At 50.1% G+C, this 23335-nt stretch overlaps 3 protein-coding genes across 3 annotated transcripts; all 3 read right to left on the bottom strand.

Annotated features, from left to right (window-relative positions):
- Positions 1 to 5692: 5692 nt before the first annotated feature.
- Positions 5693 to 10657, bottom strand: ACHE_31185S (putative NRPS-like protein biosynthetic cluster; the record flags this gene model as incomplete). Its single annotated transcript, XM_043277886.1, has 3 exons — positions 5693 to 9713; positions 9761 to 10573; positions 10635 to 10657. The coding sequence occupies 3 exons, from the start codon at positions 10655 to 10657 to the stop codon at positions 5693 to 5695; spliced, it is 4857 nt and encodes a 1618-aa protein (XP_043135720.1).
- Positions 10658 to 18002: 7345 nt separating this feature from the next.
- Positions 18003 to 19298, bottom strand: ACHE_31184S (Zn(II)2Cys6 transcription factor; the record flags this gene model as incomplete). Its single annotated transcript, XM_043277885.1, has 1 exon — positions 18003 to 19298. The coding sequence occupies one exon, from the start codon at positions 19296 to 19298 to the stop codon at positions 18003 to 18005; it is 1296 nt and encodes a 431-aa protein (XP_043135719.1).
- Positions 19299 to 20670: 1372 nt separating this feature from the next.
- PP1_2 (serine/threonine-protein phosphatase) lies at positions 20671 to 21790 on the bottom strand (the record flags this gene model as incomplete). The annotated part of the gene is made up of 4 exons (XM_043277884.1): positions 20671 to 20687; positions 20808 to 21063; positions 21118 to 21519; positions 21614 to 21790. The coding sequence occupies 4 exons, from the start codon at positions 21788 to 21790 to the stop codon at positions 20671 to 20673; spliced, it is 852 nt and encodes a 283-aa protein (XP_043135718.1).
- Between the last annotated feature and the right edge of the window lie 1545 nt (positions 21791 to 23335).

Genomic DNA, 23335 nt, shown 5'->3' with positions numbered 1-23335 from the left:
GGATGCTGGTGAATTCCATGGGATGTAAAGAGGATATATGGACATTCATTGATATCAACTGGCACTAAAGCAGTAAAAATAACACCACAGGAAGTATGCTGTAGTCTGCCTGGCCCCTGAAGGTGATCTCGATCTTTAACCAGTTAATAGGTGATTGACAATCACTTAAAAAACACTTACCGCAATACTTTCGTCGGGATGCTAATGATTCAAAAACACCACATTCTTCAGTTGGTGGCATAATATCATGATTAAAAAGGTCCTCAAGGAACTGTAGATCAATTGATGTATGGCCTTGAATAGATCCTCGATGATGTTTTGTTAAAAACTCATTGGATCCATTACTACAGCCAATATATGGTGGAAATTCACCATGGACATTCTATGACTAGTTAGAAATCACTTGGAGCATTGTAAAAGATTTAACCAACCATTTGGGTATGCCGCTTAAAAACTGGCTTGCAAGTTGGAAGCTGGTCAATGCATGCATAACCCTTATTGAAAAATTCATTTTTTGACCGATAATAGCTAGAAGTACTTAGTAATTGCTTCAAAGCTGTTTAGGAGATGTTTAAATACCTGTATGCATTTCGTTTTCCAATATTTGCCTCCAGGATTTGGATATTCCTCTGAGTATTTCGAATCACATCCCAACAATCCTCATCAACAAATGTATGATGATAGGATTGAAGAAATGGATTCAAAAATTCACATGCGTAGATACCAGAGCATTTCCAAGTCCATCTTTTAACTAAACAGTTGAAAAATGGGCATTTGACTGGTCTCCTTGGTCCATGTTGTTGACGCCGTGAGTATTGAATCTGTAACTGATTAGCAAGCACTTTAAAAGCAATTAGAAAGTACTCAACAGTACCTCATGAACAAGCTGCTCCATTTCATTCTGTGATCGCCCTCTAGATGCAACAACATATGAATATCCATGAATATGACTTGTCGGATACTCTGGTAAGTCATCAATATATTCAATTTTTGATGTCTGGAGAGAATGGCTTTTTGAATTTGTGAGTTGTACAGGAATGCCCTATTTCCGCATTGAGCCGTTAGCAATCAGTTAACAAATACTCAATTAAAATAAATACCTCGACATTGGGATCAGTCTCTGGACTTGATGAAGTAAAATCTTCTAAATTGAAGATTTCAGGCTGAGGATCCATAGTAATGAGAAGATCAACGTATACTTTGAAATCACATACAACTGTAACATAAGAAGAAAATTGAAATTGAAATTCAGAGTAATGGGTATTGTATTTGAATAAATCGCGTGTCACGTCCTCGCTGATTAATGGTCTTGGCGGTCATAAGTGTCACGCGTCCACGTTTTTGAGGTGGCGTGATCTGTGGACACGTATTTAATTACCTCGTGCGGGATAAATCGGCTTAATAAGAGACTTGGCGCTCACGTGCGGGGGGTCTAGGCCGCATGAGCTCACCGCTTGGCTCATGCGACCTGCGTACACCCGCTTCAGTTGGTACCTGTTGGAGTTGCGGCTTAGTCAGGGTCGAAAGTACGTATCGAGCGTATATGGTTGAGGTCTCTGATTTGTGCAAATGAAGCTATCTAGGATCCTATATAAGACCGTAGCTACCTAACAGAGTATCCTAAGCGAATGTGCGGTTTTAATAGCAATAAGGGCAAAGGAATGAATAAGCTGCTTGCGCCATATGATATCAGTGAGGCATCAATCAGGCATCAGTTGGTATTGTTCGGTAAGGAACCTCGATATTCCGACAGTACCCAGCGGGTCACGTGCCTCACCGCCCTCGCTTTCTGCCTGGTAGTTATAGTTAGCCTTAGGCCACTAAACAATCAACCATCCATCACACACCAAAAGGTATACCAATTGGGTCTTGGATACGGATACTCCGTACACCCTGAATAGAATTGCGGTGAACCCACTGATCAACACATCCACCAATAAACTCCCTGTCAGGCCACCTGCCAAGAGCCCTAAATTTAAGGCCTCCACATGGCCACTTTAAGGTTAACTAGAATTAAGGATAATAACGACGCCTTGGAACCTTTTTTTTTTTTTCTTTTTTACGCCTGAACCTTCACACAAACTAGTCGTTTCTGTCCCCATGGCCTCCGAGTCACAACACCGGCTCTTACGGCCGACCGAATCGAATCCGTTCTCGGATCCTGCCCCTCTCTCCCCTCAACAGTCGTGGGATCCACTCAGTTCCAGCCGGCAGACGGAGGATACAGCGTATCACCTAGTGCATGACGACTCCGGTGTGCTGGAACCCGAGTCCAGAGAGACGGGACTGGGGATCAGCCATGCCCAGACAATGCCAGGGGTGAGGAAGTGTACGTCGCAGGAGAGCTCCAATGCGGCGACTAGTCCGGGGCTGTTGACGCCCTCTCCGTGGGGTCTTCCGAGTCCGGGACCAAATCTGAGTCCGAGTGCGAGTGCCAAAGATAGCGCGTTTCGACACGTGAAATGTCCGAGTCGGGCGCCCATCTTGCATCGCCGGCTGTCGTGGGTCTCTGTTACTATTCTGTTTCTGGCGCTGTACGCGACGGTCTTTTCGGGCATTTATCTCGTCATTGGATTGTTGAAGCCGAGGTGGGAGAGCCGAATTGGCGATGGGGGGTTGGCGCCGTCGACGGCGAATCTGCTGAGTGCATTGTTCGCCAAGACGATTGAACTGTCGTATGTCACTGTCTGTGTGGCCTTTCTGGGCCAGGTGCTCAGTCGGCGCGCGTTGATGCAGGGCTCGCGCGGGATTAGCCTGTCGGATATGAGTATGCGGACGTGGATCATGCAGCCGGGATCGCTGATTATCCACTGGGAGAATGTCAAGTATTCCGGGTTGTCGTTTCTCGGGATGATTACCTTGACGGCGACGCTGGTGGCCATGCTGTATACCACCGCGGCCGAAGCTTTAGTCTCACCGAAGCTGCTGATGGGACCGGTAAAATTGATCACGCTGCAAGGTAATGTGGCCACCAGTTTTGCGAATACGTTGTATCTGGCCTCGCACTGTGACACGCCGGTCACTGTCGCGATGGACCCGGTCAATCGCAACATCACCTGTCTGGAAATGGAGCATGTCGGCCACGCCTATCACAACTACCAGCAGTGGATTACCGAATGGAGTAACCTGGTTAACCATGGCAATGGGACGTCGACAGAGCAGGCTGCGCGCCCGAGACCAATGGGGTCCATCCACGATAATACCACCATCACCGGCAGCTGGATCGACATTGCCGATATGACAGCGCTCTCATCGCAACACGGTCGACTGGTCAACAATGTCACCATGGCCATGCCACACGGCGGGATTTTATCCGCAGCCAAAGACCCCATCAACCGCATCCGACAGCCCCATGAAGCATCCGGCCAAGGCAAATACAGCCTCGAAGCATCGGTCCCCTCGCCCGCCGTGAATGTGCTCTGCGTGGGCATGACCAAGGAGGAACTCTCGCCGTTGATCTACACCGAGTGGCCCAATACCTCGTACCCGTTCAGCCCGACCAACTGGAGTGTTACACCCCCGCCGGATATCCCGCAGTATCCATCGTGGCTGAACCGGACCGTCGTCGACGATCTGTTTGGCTTTGGCGAGAAGTATGGTCAACGACCGCCGGTTTTTGGCAAGTATCCGAAGCCGTACAACAGCATGACTAACACGACGGGGTTGTGGCCCACCGACACCATCTACCTGCTCGGGGCGTCGCCGGATTTTATCAACGACCCGCCGTATGTGCTGTGTTCGCTCAAGGCGAAGCAGACGGGCGTCTGTTCGACGCGCTACGAAGCAGCCTCCAGCGGGGCCTCGCTCTACAGCCACTGCGAAGACGCCGCCAACGACCTCCAATACAACCGAACGAACAAGGAGGTCACCGAAGGCGTGTGGGAGCCCGACTGGAAGAATGTCGCCTCGGTCTGGGCCAACGCTCTCAGTCTAGGTTCCGGAATCGCCGACGGCCAAGCCAGCAACGACCGGCTCCTGATGCAATTCGTCCCCGGCTTCGACAACACCAGCCATACTTTCGCGCTGAACCGCACCCTCCCTTCCATCAGTGAAGCTCTCGCCGTGATGGCCGGGAGCACCCTCATCCTCAGCTCGCAGCACAGCCCCCTCGTCCACTTCTGGAACTACACCGAGCATATCCTCTCTCAGCCCACGCGCCAATCCTTCTCTGCCTCCGTCCAAGCCGTGGGATATGCTTCAGGGGGCGCCGAGAAATGGCATGGTGTCTTTTACGTCATTCTCGTCTTTGCCTTTATCACCAGCGCCATTTGTTTCGTCTTTCTGTTGCTTGAAGTCCGCGGCAAACAAGTGACGGATTTCACGGAGCCGCCGAATCTCTTCACACTCGCCATGAACAGTCCTTCTTCAGCACGGTTGCAAGGCGCGTGTGGCGGAGGACCGGAAGGAAGACAGCTGAAGGAGAGGTGGTTTGTGGGGATGGAAGAGGAAGACGAGCATTATTATATGAAGGCCAAAGCGGAGGAGAGCCAGGCGAATGTGTATCATTCGGGGGAGCGCGAGTCAATAGAGATGGAGAATATTCAGCTGAAGCCGGTAAGTCCGGCCGTCAATGACTTTAGGCGAGTGTCGCGGGGGAACAGTTTCTTTTCCAAGCTATATTGATCTGGTTTTAAGTGATCGGCGTGATATTCGATAGAGACGGTGGGTACGGATCTACATGATAGATCATGAATCTCCGGTACAGTAATAGTGAATGTATATAAGATTAATATATTGATTACTCTCACTGCGTCTCTATCTCCACCGGCCGCTGCACCGGATAAGCCGGAGTGTAGCCTGTAGCGGCACCGGCCCAAGCACCACCCGCACCGGGCATTCCTTTTGGTCTCCCTACTCATGACGGAGCAGGCAGCCCAGCTTCCTTCTGTAGCAATAAGGCGGGAGCTGGCAGCAGGCTACCTAATGCAGCACGAGTTTCCACATGAGAAGTAAGCTGCCGAAACCGTTTGGCCTTGTTGGCTGACAGTCAGGCCATCCAACGATCCTCGAAGCGCGCATTGGCCTCATGTTGGTATTCACGAAATTTGCGGTAGACCTCACCATCGCTAGGGGTTCTTTCATTGGAATATTCGTCCACGAATGCTGCCTGCAAGCCTGGGCTAATGTCCGCATGGTGGGAACGTTAGGAATCCACAAGTTCTTTTCTTTATCAAGGGAGAAATAAAGGTGGGGAGAAGCATAGGAAATTTATTGATGAAAAAACAAAAGAGAAATGAATAAAATCATAGGAGAGCGTACCATTCAGATAAAGGTCAACAGTCCACCACTGGCCGCTGGATGGCAGAAGTTCCTCACCAGCCTTGAGGCGATGTTGACCGTGGACACATAGTACCCGTCCAGTGGGAAACTGTTCGTTATTATCTACTATTCCGAGCCCGTGACACACCGATTCTCTTTTTGCTATATAAGATACCCCCCCAGTAAGACGATATTCGCGTTAAAACGATGGTAGCAGCTGGATAGAATGGATCGTCTTAATGAGGTTTGACTGTATGTACTTGAATCATAAACTCATAAATTGCAGTCGATCTAAATATTAACACCGAGATATTAAGGTGCCGTCAAAATTTAATAGTTCTATATACAAATATTAGGGATATCAACTTTTTATAACACAATCAAAACAACAAAAACCCCAGAAGGAAGAAGGTAAAGATAAAAGTCTAAGCGTTTAAGCACGCTTCCCCTCAAAGCCCTCAGCAGGCCATCCCTGCAACGTACTCCCATCCTCAACATGGTCACCCGAAAGTACCAAAGTATGCTCAAGAAGACAAGCATCCTGGCCCATCGAAGCACCGGACATCAACCGCGATCCAGCGCGCATGATACTCCGGTCCCCAACGTTCAGAGTGTGCAGCTCGAACTCACCACGCGAGTTCAAGTGGCAGACCAGACTAGAGTCGTCGACTGCAACACGGTTACCAAGAGTGAGAAGGTCAGGCTCAGTGAAGAAAATGTTGGGCGTGCCGTTTGCGTGAATCGCGCAGTCCTTTCCGATCTTTGCGCCAAGCAGGCGGTAGTACCAGACGATATAGGCAGAGCCGGTGAGCATGGGCAGAAGACCAGTACCGCCGTAGCAGTCCTTGATGAGTGTCTCGCAGGAGAGGAGGAATTGCCAGCGCTGGTTGTAGCTGCTCTTGTCCCAGTGGAAGGTGCCTTCCTTGCGGCGGCCCATGACCATCCACTTGATGCAGATGACGATGCCAAGGGCGATAAAGGCCTGGGCGGCGCTGACGCCGGAGAGGATCGAGGCGAGCAAACCGTACAAGACGAATGGGCGCCAGGGGCCTTGCTTGAAGCCGGCGGCGTCGCTGTGGGTCAGCGCAGCGCGGACGGCAAACAGGGAGAATAGGATAGTGAGGAGCCAGTAGACGGTGGTGATGACGACGGAGAGAACGGAGTAGATGACGATGTCCCAGATGCGGAGGACGTGGTAGTTGGCTTCGTGGCGGTAGAAGGCGCGACCGAAGGGCTTGCAGGTATCCTTTTCGTTGGTGCTGCTGTCGGTGACGGTCTTGTTCTTGGAGCTGATGGGGGTCTGCTTCTCGTTGGAAGTCTTCTCGCCGGCGCGCTTCTCGTCTTCGCTGTCGCCGTTGGCGCTGCTGCTGCTGCTTGCGACGACGGTGGGAGCGGTCGAGCTCGGCATCGTGGTAGAGGATGTTGGGAACTGCACGGCATCACCACCCTTGCTACCAGTCCAGATGGTGTTAGAAGCGTAGTCACCGTTGCGACGGAGCAGAGCACCAGAACCAATCATAGCCTCACGACCGATGGTAACACCAGGCAGAGCAACGACACGGTCACCAACCATGGTACCATCACCAATCACAACGCGGTCACGGCCATAGCCGTCCGAAGTGACAATGTTAGAGCGAGAACCGAAGACAACATCGTTACCAACCTCGACGAGGTCAAAGTCCGGAACAGCGGGACCAACACTGGGCCAGTAGACGCGCTTGCCAACCTTACCACCAAGGGCACGAATAGCCATCGAGACGAGTTCGTAGTGGCGACCAACAAGACGGGTGAGCTCGTGGATATCACCGGCGGGCAGGATCTGTGCGAGCACAGCGCTGCGCACCTTCTGGCGGGTAGTCTGCTTCGACGCAGGACCGGGCTTGGGCTTGCCGCAGATCAGATCCAAAAGGCTCTTGATGATCAAGACAGCGATGAAAAGCACAATAGGGCCACCGACAGCGCGGCAAATCTTTGCGGTAATGTGGAAGCCAATCCGCTGGCCACTGGTGAACCATTCCAGCGTAGCCAGGAACATATCAGCCGAGGGAACGGGGTACTGGCGCACCATGGGCACAAGACCACCCATCCAGGTGAGACGTGAAGCAACCCAGACGAGGATCTTGATTGGCTCGACGATGAACAGGCTCCAGAGCCAGTGCGGCGCAGGGATACGGGAGGTGAGCAAGTCACGGTTAGACTCATCAGCGTCCTGAAGTTCCCAGCTGGACGAGTTGGGACCGATGCAGGTGTTCTCAGGGATATCGGCACCAGGGGCGACGATGGACTTGATGCCGACTGACGCGTCCTTACCGATGCGGATTTTCTTCAGAAGCATGGAGGTGTTACGCTCCACGGCGAAGGGGCGGACCTGGCATGTATCGAGGACGACATTGTCTCCGATCTCGATGAGATCGTATTCACCGAGCTTGGCGGATGGCGAGAGAGTGACGTTTTTGCCGATCTTTGCACCGAGCAAACGGTAGAAGAGTGCACGGGACCAGTTGTAGCGGTTGAAGATACCCTTTCCGCACACCTGCAACGCCTTCTGGGTCAACCACCAGCGCGTGTGGTACGGACCCCACATGGGGAACATGCCCTCCTTGTAGCGGCCGATGACAAGCCACTTGAAGATGATACCACAGAAGGGAAACACAATGTGCGCAGCGACACGAGCAGATAACACAGCCAAAACAATCAGAACCAGACGACCAATGAGGACGTCGCGAATGGGGAACCGGGTCGAGCACTCAGCCATGACGTACGCGAACACAAGCCACTGGAACGCGCGCTTCATGGGAGCAAAGAACGCTATCGGGAACAGATGCAGGACCAGAAGAATCGGGTTCGTGCTGCTGTATGTCTTATCGCAACCAGGCAATTCGACTTCTCCATCATCGCCCTTGGCAGCCTTGATCTCGACAGCTTCGGTGATCTTGCGTTCCATGTCACCAACGGTGCTGTTGTGGAAAAGAACATCACCGGGAAGGAAGATACCAAATTCGCGACGGAGTTGCGAAACCAGACGACCAGCGCTCAGACTGTCACCGCCAGCGGCGAAGAAGTCGGTAAGAGCAGAGATGTCTTCTGGTCCGCAAGACAAGGCGGTAGCAAAGATCTCGCGCACGCGGCGCTGGATAGGCGACAGGTCGCCATCCGAGTTGCGGGCGCGGATGGCATCGTCGATGGCGCGCTGGTCGGGGTTTCCGAAGGGGTCAAGAGGCATGGGACCCTGGAGAAGCGTGATACGGCTAGGGATGAGGTAGCCGTCGAGCTGGTCGCGGAGGTCGCCGGGTGTGACATGGTCATCGTCTGGATTGTCCACAAACAGAACAGCCTGCGCGAACCCGTCGCGCGGGTGTGTCTGGATGTGGACGTCGGGGGTATTGGCCATCTCACTCAAAACCGAACGGATGATGTTGTCGTTGATGACACATTGCTGCTTCGGAATGGATGCACTGAGCGGCGTGCCGTTGGGCGGGCAGACAGCCTCGTAGTGTCGGTCGGCCAGGGGCGTAGTGGGGGTGAGAGTCTCCAAGCCCAACCGCTGGGCGAGCTTGATACGCTGGATCTTGTTGTTCGACTTGGGCACGCGGTCCATGTACACCACCACAGCGGGCCACTTGGGCTGGTGGATAATTGGGTGCAGCGCTTCATTCAGCTGGCGAAGATCAGGCCTGGTCTTGCCAGGGGGTGTAACGATGACCGCACCAACGACTTCCTGCAGGACCTCGTCGGGGGCAGAGAAAGCCAGTGTCTCGGTGACGCGGCCAAACAGTGGGGAGTTGGGATCCTTGGCCGCGGCCAGCACGGCATCTTCCACTTCGACGGGCGAGATAATTTCACCACCACGGTTGATGACCTCCTTGCTGCGACCAGTGATGTACAGGTACCCGTCAGCATCGAGGTATCCCAGATCACCAGTGTCGAACCAGCCGGATTCGTCAAATGCACTGAGATCGATCTTGCCCTCGGGGGTCAGGTATCCCTCAAAAGCGGGCGATCCACGAACACAGATGTGTCCCAGCATCTCAGGCCGCGGGACGGGCTTGCCACCCTCGAGGATGGCAACCTCAGGACCAACGATCCGTCCGGAAGTTCCCTGGCGATCAAGGGTGTAGTTCTTCGGTGGTGCAGCGATAGGCATGCACTCTGTCATACCGTAACTGGGGAGGATAACGCAGCGGAAAGTATCGCGGAGCTGCACGGCAAGCGTCGGGGGAAGACCACCACCAGCGTTACAGATGAACTGGATGACGCTTTGCTTGACAGCGTCGGGACGGTGCTCGGCTTCGCCAAGGATCATCTGGTGCATCGTGGGTGTGGCGTAGTACCAGGTTGGTGTCATATGAGGGCTTTGGACGGCGTCCCAGAACATGCTGGGGTCGAAAGAGGGACAGCAGATTGTGGCGCCACCGGCGAGAAGGGGGGAGAAGATACTTCGGAGGATACCACCGCTGCTGCTGTTAGTATTTACTATGTTTTGGTTTGAGAGGGGACGTACACATGGTTCAGCGGCATCATGTTAAGACAGGTGTCGGTTTCAGACAGTTCCACCGATTCCATGGTGGCCATGGTACCTGCAACGAGGTTGTAAGTTGTGATAGGAACCAGCTTCTTGTTACCACTGGTACCACTGGTAAAAAGGATAATGGCGATGTCGTCCCCGGCATTTGGGGCGAAGTCAACGGCACTAGAAGCACGTTGTGCAGAAACCACCCGGAATGTCAAATCCTCCAGTTGCTCGACGCCAAACACCGGCCGAATACCGTTGTCCAGCTGCAGCTTGCCAATATCAGCGTCCAGCGCCACAACAGCATCAGCTTGCACCTGCTCGATATCCATGTGCAACTGTTCTGGTACCGTGTTCGGTGCCATAGGCACAATCGTGTATTTGTTCGCAAAAGCGATAACAGCGACTGCCATAAGAGGGCCATTAGGCAGGATGACAGCGACACGGGGCTTGCCATGGCGGGAAGGCCCAACAGGCAACTGAAAGTTCTGCACGAACTGCCGGATGGCACCATGTGTCAGGTGTCGTCCAGTGCTGACATCGATGAAACCGGGGCGGGAGTCTGTCCCGATCAGTTCTGCGACGTTGGGGATGGCTGCTTTGACTTGTGCGCGGAGGCGGATGATGGATTCATCGTTTTTGATTTTGAGAGATTCGGGAAGGGATTTGTAGATGTCCTGGAAGCAAGCAAGGAGTTGACGGATGGGCCAGGGACCGGAGTGCGAGGAGAGGAGAGCGGAGAGATGGTGAGCGGCATCTGGGTGAGAGGCCTCACTGCGGAGGCGAAGTAGTTGTTCCATAAGGCTATGCGAGAGTCAGTATGGTGGAAAGAGACTTCAATAAAAAAAGAAACCTCAATACATACGAAGATCGTGGCGAATCCGCCATAGTGTACCATCAGAAGAAAAAAAAAATCTCCGCTGGTCAAAGACACGACACGTTTTCCTACAAGCCTGCGCAGTCGCACATTAAAAGGGGACCTCTTCACGTCTTATATGGTTGACATTGCTTCCCGATAATGCACACGATCCACCGGTAATTTGCAAATTATGGAGTACATCGAGGACCCTATTGCGTTTGCGCGTTCTCCATATGGCGGGACACTGGGTCAGACCATCGCTCAGCTTGGCACCAGGTTGAATCACAGCTGAACTGGATGGGATGGCACCAGCCAGCCAAAGGCAATTGTTTCGTCGTCTATTATTCCGTGGGCGTCAGCTAATCACAACCTAGAACATTGATAGACATTGTTCGGACGAGGGCCGCAGACGCCGAATGTCACAATCTGGTCCCTGTTTGGGGTCTATCGAAATTAAGTTTCTTTTTTATTCTGTTTGGACTCTTCCATTCTTTTGCCTAATCCGGTATTTACAGAGGGACGATCATGGCAAAAGATTGCCCCAGCTATCTACTTTCGACATTAATCTTGAGGGGTGATTATCGATGCTTTCCACATTCTCACTTGCTCTGTACTTGCTCTGTATGCTCCACGCAATTTGAATACCGCCACAGTCCGTAAATAACCCATCCTTCCAATCCTGCAGCACCAACGGAATTACCGCCAGGTGAAGTGGCCGTACGTGTTCGCAGGATCGTCGCTGATCGTCGGATTAGGGCTGGATCCATACCGCAGATCACGTGGGCCTGCGACGGCGGCTTCTTGGCGGTCTCTTGGCAAGGCTTGGCATGCGTCCCCTATTTTTCGGTCGCGGAGTATGGGTCGCGGAGTAGGCCAACGTGTATACAGCGACAAGAGGTGACAGCAAAAAGCAATATCAACTATTAGTTCCTGCAAACCGATAGTAGGATAGGATTCTCCGAGGCTGACTTGGTGATTCCGCTCTTCTTCTCTCCACTGAAACCATTTGTGTATCTCTTAGAGTCCGACGCGGAGTCCGTATTCCTTTACGGAAGGCCCCGGAACGCCTATCAGAATTTTCATAGGGGTTCCAACAGGGGGCTCCCAGTAAAGGAGGGAACCCCCAAGGTTCTGTCAATCACTGACATCCAATTCGAGAAACACCGATCTGCTTTAGTCCGTCAGCCTGGGGATCCCACATAGTAACTACTGGGGGCGATCAACGACTAGTTTTCGGTCAGGGCCCACAGCACGACTTTATTGAATTTTAATGGGTTTCATAATGACAAAATAACTCATGGACTGAAAACTTTGCCGTAGGGCAGTCGGTGTGCCTTCCCAGTGGCTTTCGGTCGGTGTACGTGTCCAATATTGTTTGTCCGCATTTCTTTATGTGCAAAATGTGTATATTCAACTACACTACGGCGTCTCCGTATTCAGGGTACATAACCCCGGGCAATCCCCCAATGATCCCTGATGATTTCAGCCTATCCCGAATATTAATACCAAGCCGAAGTCCCCATAGGATCATCGGAACCCGTCTTGGCTCGGCCGCATTACGCAACGTTCGGCTACAGAAGCTTTCTGCCTTATCAGATTTTCCGCAGCCGAGTTAACATTATCAATCAAGGACCCTCGCCATGCTCGGTACCAAAGTAATACTCTTTCGGCGCCGGAGCCCTCCGGAGTAAGCATCCACGGGTTATCAGTAGAAAAAAACATCCCACCACACTTCCCGGTTGGATTATTTTATCGGGGTCCCGGGGCCCGATGTCGGTAGACCCGGTTGTCCGAGTGGTGTGTGTGCGTATGTGCGTTCTATCAATATATTCAATATTCATGCAGACTGCAGAGTGCGTAACGGGTCTATTATATTCTTGGGTTACATGTCAGATCTAATTATTGGCTTTCTTTTTTTTCTTTCTTTTTTTGTCTATTGAAATTGTCGGGACCCTAGATCGAAGCTATTTCACACATGGCGCCGCACGTGATTGCCAATGGAGTATTCCGAGGGAAATTTTTTTAAGGAAGGACAAAAACTTGACAGATAATGCACAACAAATCCACAATGGCGAATCGCAACGTACTTCCCCTAACCGTTGATCGGTCCTTTAACCAATATGGTAGTGACACCGGCTGCTTTCGTAGGCCTCCGTGGGATGCACGGAATACGTCCTGGTACCTCGTGGGTAGCTTGCCCTGATGCACGTGCAATAGGGGTCCTACGGTTGAACGCCTACGCGATTGGGTATCATGAAGCGATAAGGGGCCAGCCCGAGTTCCCCCCGAGTCAGTGTCCGTCTGCCACGCGATATGTGTGCCTGAAGGGTACCTGAAGGTTGATATGCCGAAGAAACTTCCAGCCGGGTGTTTCGGAAAATCCAATCTAACCGAGATTCAACCCTGCTCGTAAGAAAAAAGGAATCTCGTAGGAGAAAAAAAATCGGAAAGTTTGTCTCATGTCCATCACCCCATGTCAGTGTCAGGTCCAAGAACCCAAAAAGTAGACCAAGCCCGTCGTTTACTCGACTCTTTCGAGTCGTTTCGACGAGATTTCAGGTTTAATCGTTGGCCAACGAGATCTCAAAACCACTACAATCATTAACTTTGTCCATGCACCTTCAACCTGTTGTAGGGCGGTGGCAAGATAACTTTATACTCTTGATGAACGAATCATAACTGCATACCCATGATCCAGGGGATTTATTCCTTTTCCACTGAGTGCTTTTTACATGCTCGCTGATGGTTCTAGTCCCAGCCATTCAGCGCCCGGCATCACTTCGGCATTTCGAGCGTCAGGCTGAACTCTGGAACTTTATTCCTAGTACGGGAATCGGCCAGGCTTCTTGAGGACCTTTACAGCACGCAGACGAAGTGCGGAAGGAATGGCCTCCCCGAGAGAGCTTGAGTGGTTTAGGGTTCTGGCCTCTAGTTTTGCATTGGGTGGATTGTGGTATGGCGTCGGCCAAGAAAGCGTTTCTTTTCTTCAAAATAGAGTGGCGTCTATGCGGGTTCGTGCCTGGTGGGGAGCTCTGTTTGTTCATCTTTTGGATGTTGCTGCTCTCAATTGCACCGTGCCTTGGACCTTCGCCGGATTCTTACAGGTGGCGAAAACTACTTCAACTGAAACAATGACATAGCAGCTCAATCAATTTGTACAGCTAAGCATGCCCAGTTTCCTTTTCTAGAGTATGCACAAGTTCTAGACGCCACCGGCCCAGATCCATCATGACGAATTGCAAACAAGTTTCATCATATTTGCCTGATACCGCCTGCACCTCGACAATTATGTACAGTATCACACATCTCTGACAGCGTCTGCCATACCTGATAGTAAAGTGTATGTCACCGCGGCGCACTGATCAACAGCCCTGCGTATCACATAAACATGCGGTATCTATCATCTGCACAGTACTGTACGTCTGCCGGTCAGTTCATTTCCCCAAAACGGAAACTCGTGCAGCGCTTTGCAGATAAGCGAGCAAGCCCAGTTGCCCAGCCTTGCCTCCAGCTGCTTCTCTTCGAATGATGTTAGCCTACACCCGCACGCGCATGCGGATGTGCATCCTCCAAAAGGAAAAGGCCACACACACCGCCAAGCATCTCCTCCATGTCCCTGCACCCGCCGGCCGTTGGTCTAGGTGCTTGACGGGGCGGGGAACAGATGGTGCGAGCTCTGGGCGGAAGCTCGCCACCGTTCAGCTGGTTGGAGGAAGGCGCTGACGTAGTATAGTTTGGTATAGTGGATTGAGGGAATTGAGGGGACTGGAGAGTAGGGTGGAAATCAAGGCCCACTTCCCAACGGTGGGGAATTGATCCTCCGCTTTGAGTGGTGGCGAAGATAACAGCTTGCACGAGGCTCTGGCTGAGTTGACAGGGCGATGGTTATGCATACGAGTACGAGTTGTTTGACGGGCTTTGAGAGCATGTGGTACGGAGTGACCGCTGGCACATTCTACGCTGAAGGCAATTTGATTTGTTATCTAGCAGTATTTATCAGCTCGGCTAGCAGATATATATTTACGCACTGGCACTTCGAACTGGAAAGATTTACACGTGAGACATTCCTGCCATTATTGCAGCATGCAATGGAAAAAGAGTTTTCTTTCAGTCAACAAGAAATAATAGTTACATTTCGGTAAAAACCAGCATGTTGTTACGTGGCCCCGGTACTCGGTGCATAAAATTATACACAACTATGCTTTTGCACTACCGCAGTTTAATATATGTTTTACCGGCACTAAATTAACACCACTGAGTTTACAAATTAATCCGAGACAATCTGACTCGTAGGCAGTTTCCGAAAAGTCCACAGCTCATTTCAGACCGGAATGCAGTCGAAAACACACAGTCCGGAATCACCGTTGACGACCGTCGCGACAAATCTGTCAAGTCGATCAAAGCCACGCCCATCCCACGATTCGTATGCCGCTCTCGGGACGAGTTATTATACCTGAGTCTGAGATCAGTGCCGTGCGCGTTGATCGGAACCACGGTAGTGCTGGTGATCTTTCCGGCGGCTTGTATACGAGCAGGGGCCAGAACATACGCTTGCCCTCCAAGCATGGGTTAAGCGAATTTTCAACATGCCTGCCGCGGTGTGTGATAACTTGAAGTATGGTGATAGGTCAACTCTGGCCTACTGTTGTCTTCATCACACAGGAACAGTCAGCGATCTTACTCTTGGTTATGAGCTATGTTCAAGCTCCGGATCTCCTCCATTTCTCCTTGAAAGCATGTTTTGCTCTCCCAGTGTCTTGCATGGTTTGGTTAGTTATTTCGCACATTCTTGCGGCTGGGCAGGGCGCCAACATTCCACAAGCTGATATACGCGGATACCGTTGTTGAACTCACCCAAATAGCTCTGACAAGCCAGGTCCTTCAGAACAATTCAAATTAAATAAGTAGGTGGCTTTCGACGCAGAACCTGAGTACAAGAGGCTAAACTAAGCTCAAACACAGGAAGGGGAAATCATTCGCACTGTTTACAGAGAGTACTGTTTAGCTCACACGTACAGGCCAAAAATCCAGTCGCAGCGTGTCGATATACAGCGATTCGTTCTCACAATCTTCAGATTTCGTGCCGTCGTTTACCCTCCCGATCGAAACAGACCCCGCGCTCATTTTCTTAAATAGTTGTACTCCGTACTACGCGCAGCTGAGCCACAGGGTTGAGAAAAGCATTCTGCTCCGGCTTCAGGATGCTGGGGTGCAGCCTGACTGACGCTCGTTGTAGAGCAAATGGAGTAGGTGCCTGAATTGGCGCTAAACAAAAGCCAGAGTGTTGATGATTCGAGGTCGAGCCAACACGCTTTGGAATACGGGCCAATATGCGGGAGGAGGGTATCTGGTAAGGATGTCGAAGGTGGTCTGCGAAATATTGATGTAGGTGATGCAGGCAAATCTTGAAGCATCTTTATTGCTTGTGACATTTTTGATGCTGAGCAGCCCCACTCTTCGTATGCAACTTGATATAAATGAATATACTCGAAGTCGGAGGTGCCGTCCGGGCGGCGGGTAAGGTCCAAGCGAACGATTTGGCTCCCATCACGCGGGTGATGGATCTGATGCAGAAATATGCCAAGGATGATGGGATCGTTGGTACTGACAATCTTGATCGCTGACGGAGTTGCCCAGTTATAAGGACACTCGTTCATGTACGTAGCTTAGTTCTTCGCGATCAATTACAAGTCATTCAGCATTGGTTACCTTTCTAGTTTCTGACTCGTCCGCACTTAACCAACAACTCAGTATACGTACTCGGTTGGCCTTGTTTCTCTATTCATTACCTTTACCGATTCTACTTGTTGATTATGTTACAGAGCCTGGAGGGGCGATATACCCATCGACATATTATCGAACCGGACCCGGAGGGGCATTGGGCATATGATTACTTTGGAAGACACTTAGGGTAAGTGTCCCGTCTCGAAATACAACTAAAACCCTAGGTACAATACGAGAGAAGCCAGGTTGTGACAACACTATGCCTGGCACATCCAATTAATTCAGGGGTGCCACAGGGCTCACCAGTGTCACCTATTCTGCTCATCATCTACCTCAGCGATGTGTTTGATGCAATCGAGAGGAGCATGGTTGGCATCCAGTCTCTTTCTTTTGCAGATGATATAGGTTTGCTTGTCTCAGGGCACTCTGTCAAAGAGATCTGCGACAAACTGCAAAAAGCAGCCAAGGTGGCCATTGAATGGGGGCACGATGATGCGGTCCAGTTTGATACAGGAAAAACAGAAGCAATCCTGCTTCGCAAATAAGGCCGGGAACTGAGAGATCAGATTCAACAAGCACGAGTGGAAGTGGCCACTGTGTGCCCTTCAATCAAGAAGCAACCCGATGGCTTGGTGTCTGGCTTGATTCTGGGCTGAATCTCAAGGCCCATTATCAGACCTGCATGCGCAAGGCACGGGCTGCAGAAAACTGGGTACAACACCTATGCCAGAGTCATGGACTCGCTTCAGGACTGACTCGCCAGGTCCAAGTTGCAGCGATGCAGTCGGTAGCCCTGTACGGAGCAGAACTCTGGTGGCAGGGCCAGAAGGATCGGAGGCAATTAAAACAGGAGAGGGGTAGCAGGGAAGGTAGCCTAAGCTGAGAGTCAGCCTCAGCCACACCCATCTTGCTCTGAAACACAAGGAGAGCACTGTGCTTGAAAGCCCTGCGCATACAGGCGGTTTGGGGCGAGGAAAAGGATCAGAGAGACTATAGAAGGGGGCTAGCGCTTCAGGAACCTATAGGTACAAGAGACTGTAGAATGACTGCTGACCTTGAGTCCATGAATCATGGTCTGTCATAGCTCTAGGCCTCGGTATGGACAATAAATTTGATTAAATAATAATAATACTCGCAACAGGTCCTCCCAAGCACGTGACAATTATGTTGGATGCCCGATGCGTTGGGCATACATTTACGCGAACCTTCATATGCTAGCTTCTGACCTTAGCAGGCGTTCTTCCTTCCTTTCTTTCTCTCCCTATCGAATCCTTCCTGTATATAGCTAGATAATAGCTTTGAAGGTCTAGCCCTTTACACCTTGTCATTAATTGCTGTGCTTTTCCCGTGTAGTATGAACTGTGGCTGCCTTGTGGGAGAGTCAACTCAAGAACTGGACATTTCAAAAATCAATCCTTTCATCGAATCCAGAAGTGACAGTTGCTCCCGTCCAGCTCTTCACTGGATCGAGGGAAAGCAATAGGGCGACTGTTGGAATACCCCCAAACAAGAGATTTTTCGTAACTGGTCCATGTTCAAGATAATGATGCTGTTTTTTTTTTTTTTTATTTGTAATAAGTTGTTATCTCACCAGCTAGTTTTTTAAGACCCTGATGAAAATACAATAGTATATAGAATGTGATATTTATGTCAATCACTGTGGGTGCATCTCATAATCGCATACAGCATAGTTCCATACTCGTCAAGATTTTCCAGCCAGCGATCCACTCTCGCATGCCTTCTAGAAATATCAGACGCAGTCATACCCAAGAAAGGAGGCCAAAGTTCATCAATAGTTAGACTACCCTCCATCCACTCCGCCATGTGGATGTTGTACTGCCTCTCCCACTCGAATCGACTACTTGCCTGCCACAGTAGTTTACTAGCTGGAGCTGGCAGACCCTGCAATTCAGTGCCGAGGAAAGTGGGCAGTCCCTCTTGGGTAGAAAGGATGCTATCGAACAGATACATCACAAATAGGGTCCGCCGTTTGGCCTCGACTGTAATCCACTCTTCCCATCTAGGACGCGCCCGTCGTTGATTAGCTGCACACAGGAGTCCTTGCTGAGATGAGGCGCACGCTAACTCTTGCAAATTTGTCATGATGTCACGGAAATGATCATTGCAGGCGTGGTTGAGCTGGAAGAAAAGGATCATTGAGTATATAAGGTGTGCCTGGAATGCAGCAAACAGACACTTGTCATCGTATTTGTCCCGTATTTTGTAAAGATTGTGCATTTCTCGTTGCAGAACCTTGACTGCAGCATCTTCGGTACCAGGTATGGGGTTTGAACATATCCGAACGAGACTTAAGCAAGTAGTAAGTGGAGACCCGGTTGGTTGTGCCATCATCTGTTTGGGATGGATGAACGGCAGAATACCACGACCATTCACCGCAACAACTGCGTACGACTTCAAAATATGGTAGATAAAGTTGCTGACACCGGTGGGGTATTGCTTGACGGTCTGGCCAGGAACAGGAATATAGGCTTGAATCCAGCGGTTCTTGATCTCGTCAGCGCTGATGGGACAAACTAGGTCGAGGCCGGAGAAGTCCATGTCATCCAAGCTTTCTGGCATGCGCGCAGCAGTATTAACAAAGCCTTCGTTCAATAATGGCAAAGGCCTTGATGAGGTTGTACTTGGGGATTTTGGCGGACGCGTTATCGGATCGTTGTACATGTTTGTTGCCAGCAGCCCCCTTTCGGGACTTGCAAATGACATATCTGATATTGAGAATGGGCTGGGTGGCTGGACCCCATTCAACCCCGGGTTCGTCATGGTTGGTGCTTCAGGAACATCTGCGTGAGGATAAGCACATGGTAGGCCTCGCTGCGTACATCTCGTACAACGTTCATTCCCGGCTTTGCGATCACATCTCACTTTTGCACTGGAACATTGCTGGCAAGCCTTTTGCCGAGAAGTGGAATATCTTGACGTTCTCATGTCCTTAGTGTTGTCATAACATTAGACGCAGGGAAATAGTAAGGTTATATGTGAGATGAGTGACTCCGGAGTTTTCGGTGACCAACCATCGGAATTCCGAGCATAACGGAGTTCCGAATTTTTGGTTTTATTTTGACTGCAGGGTGACGCCTTCGGCGAGCACGCTGGATGAGAGCGCTGCCTCCAGCTCTCAGGACGACGAATTCTCACTTTCTCATGATGTCCGGTGTCAGTACTCATCATTTGACTGAGGAAACCAAGAAGAATTTCCCTGTGGCGGCGATTGTGCGAACGTGTTGTTGTCCCTCAGCGCGCCCGCACAGAATGGTTGATAACAACAAGGAGTAGCTAAGGTTCCTGCCTGTCTTATCTCGCTATTATCGTTGAATCATAATGCCATGATACACTGGCATCGTACTGCCATCCGATTGGAGCACATCCTGTGGGCAGTTGTCCTAACCAGGCGCGTTACCATGCGCCCACCCTGTATTGATTCTAGGCTATGAGACGAGAGGACAGCTGGGGTTCCCCTGGCCTCATCATGCTATCCGACGAATTTGCCTGCCATGCAGCTGACTTCCACACTCGTGCCGATCTGCCTGCGAGAGATACGCTGACACCACACTGCACACCTGCAGACAATTAGTCGCGCCGCTGTGCCTGCGACCATCGACAATGGATCGTGCCGCTATGCCTACAATTGATTGGGATCGGTAGCGGCTGTGTTGTGGTACACACAATGAGCAGGCTCCCAGGCAAGGGATTTTGCTGAGGTTTTGCCCCAAAACTGGGGGTCGTGGGTTGGATTCCCGCCGCCGACTCAACATCTACCACAAAACGCTTGAACTTTACTAGCTCTGCCTAGTGTGGTCCTCAGACTCCTAGCACACCTAGTTTCCCCGGACAACCAGCTTGAGCTGGCAAAGAATACCACGAACATGAGGAGGGTATGGAAAACTGCAGGTCCCTCGAGCCACAGTTATTGTGGCGCTAGAGGAATACTCTGCGATGAATACTACCCAAATGCCCTGCGCAAATCGGCGGAATAGGGCGAGGAAAAAGAAACTGAACGATCAAAGATGTATCTAGAAACTCAGTAGGAGCTTGTGCTCACGAGCCGCACTGTTTCATAGCCCATAGGGCTCGGTAAGGACAATAAACTTGATTACTACTACTACTACTACTACTACTACTACTGCGGGGTGACTTAAATAAGTACAGTGTGGGCTATGAATTTATAAATTGAGGAAATAGATTGATGATTGAAAACGACTGATAAATCTCGATTTATTACGATTGCTTCTGTTGCTGATCATCTAAAGAGCTGGACCTGCCCCATTTCAGATTTCTAGAGATGGGCTTTTCTTTCTTCTTAGCTGGTTTCAATATCTAATTAATATAATTAGCAGGGCTTATATGATATCGAAAAAAAAAAAAAAAAAACTAGATTCCAGTTTCCACGCATCTGGAAGGAACAGAGAAGTTCCTCATTGACACTGATCATTGCACCTGCATTGTCAAACTCGCCACAGTAGTTCGGTGCACTGAATAGCGTCAATAGTTGTCGGTTGGCGAAGAATTCATACCCATCTTCCACACACTGGTGGGCGCGGCAAATAAGGTCTATATCATGTTTCTGAACGAAACGATTGACGACGTCCGAGCCGAATGTGAACGAGACACCACGGTCATTCTCACCCCAGCCATTGATATCCCTATCTGGATCTGCCCATAGAAGGTCACACAACAGACCGCAGTCGGGTATCTATAACGGTCAGCGCATAAGGATTTGAAAGGAGCTTGAAATTAGAGAACCTACATCTGTGGGACGCATGATCCGACGGATTTGCTCCATTGAATTTAGATCAGGACTAAGCCCTCCATGCATACAAAATATCTTCTCTTCGACAATAGCAGCGATTGGTAAACAATTGAAGCAATCGATGAACGTCTTCCATAGCTTGACACTATATCTGCGCTTGCACTCATCGTAGAAGCCATAGATTCGGTTAATTGAAGCACACTCGTGATTCCCGCGTAGAATAAAGAAGTTTTCAGGGTACTTGATCTTGTAGGCTAACAAAAGGCAGATGCACTCAACAGATTGTTTGCCACGATCGACGTAATCACCAAGAAACAGATAGTTAGCCTCTGGCGGGTAGCCACCATACTCAAACAGGCGCAGGAGATCGTAGTACTGGCCATGGACATCGCCACATATCTGTTTCACCCACAGATTAGAGCTGAAAACTTTCTGTACGGGGCTTTTATGTTTGAAATGGCGTCATTGAACGAATTGAGGGTCGAAGGCATACCTTTATGGGTGCCTCAAGTTCTAGTAATATAGGTTGTGAGACCAATAATTCTCGCGCTTTGTGACACAGATAACGAATCTCCGATTCCTGGAGTTGGACATATTGATCCGGTCGAGTACCTCTCACTTTAAGCAGCCTATTTATAATAGACTCCAAATTCACGTCCCGATCAGTCATAACGTATGATGCTGGCAATGGAGTGTGTTTAACTACTTTAATAGCTGCGAAACTGGAAAGCACAATAGGGCGAGGAGGAGATGCGATAAAAAACCAATTGTACAATTAAAAATCAAGGTATAAAAATAGTAAGGCTGGAAGCACCACATATAAACAAGTCCTCTATATACCCGTATAACCGGCTGGTGAGTTCGCCTTCGGACTTGAGGTCGCATTCGGACTTGAGATTTCAGGCCCGGGGATATTCTCTTGAACAAATATCTCGCTTGCCTTCGGTACATGGCCGGTGCCGAACTAAAAGAAGTCTTTTCGGACAGTGGATTCCGCTGGCATTTGCGTATTCTCTCGATAATAGTAATATAAATCTCCTTTCGAGCTCCAACTCAGTACATTGCTACGGCTTTTTTTTTTTTTTTTCCCTTTTATTACAACTGGTGTTTCAAAGGTCACTATATCTTGAACTTCCGTTTCTCGACCAATGAATGACGACATGGAAATCGAGCTTGCCCGGACGCCTGAGCGTTCAGGTCACAGTTCCACGACTATTTCGCAGTCAATCCAGATTCTCGATAAGTGGATTGAAGATTTGATGCACTGCAAGCCATTGCCAGAGGACACTGTCCGACGTTTATGTCTCCAGGTAAGACTTTTACACTCAATCTTCCGACCTTCCAAAGAAAGCAGCGTCTCATTAATTGCTGTCTCATTATAGGCAAGGGAAGTTGTACAGAGTGAATCAAATGTGCAGCCAGTCGTGCGTGCACTCCTTCAATGCTATCATTGATTGATCCAACTGATAGCCACTGTAGAAATGTCCAGTCACAGTGTGCGGCGATATACACGGCCAGTATCATGACTTAATAGAGCTTTTTCATATTACGGGGCCATGTCCAGATACAAACTACCTCTTCATGGGTGAGTCACTGGACAAAACACTTGTATGGGTGACTTGGAAGTGGGCGTTGATTCGATTCTTTTCCCTTCTTCTTCAAGGAGACTATGTCGACCGAGGCTATCATTCTGTTGAGTCGGTATCTCTTCTCATCTCTCTTAAGCTCCGGTACCCAAAACGAATTACGATTCTTCGCGGAAATCACGAATCTCGCCAGATCACGCAAGTTTATGGCTTTTATGATGAGTGTCTACGCAAATATGGCAGTGCTAATGTTTGGAAGTACTTCACTGACCTTTTTGATTATTTTCCTATTACTGCCCTTGTTGAAAATCAGATCCTTTGTCTGCATGGAGGCTTGAGTCCTTCTGTCAATACTCTTGATGAGATTCGTGCCATAGACCGAGTCCAGGAACCTCCTCATGGAGGCTCCATGTGTGATCTCCTCTGGAGCGACCCAGATGAAAGAACTGGTTGGGGAATTTCTCCTCGTGGAGCCGGCTATACCTTTGGACAGGACGTATCAGAAGCATTTAACCATACCAATGGCTTGAGTCTGGTCGCTAGAGCACATCAGATGGTGATGGATGGATATCTTTGGTCTCATGACAGACATGTGGTCACAATATTTTCCGGTATATCCCTGCAAAGTA

The sequence above is a fragment of the Aspergillus chevalieri genome, chromosome 3 (genome assembly GCF_016861735.1).
Source record: "Aspergillus chevalieri M1 DNA, chromosome 3, nearly complete sequence".
Classification (NCBI taxonomy): Eukaryota; Fungi; Ascomycota; class Eurotiomycetes; order Eurotiales; family Aspergillaceae; genus Aspergillus; species Aspergillus chevalieri.
Note: the sequence above shows the minus strand (reverse complement) of the source record. Positions and strands in the feature narration are given on the sequence as shown.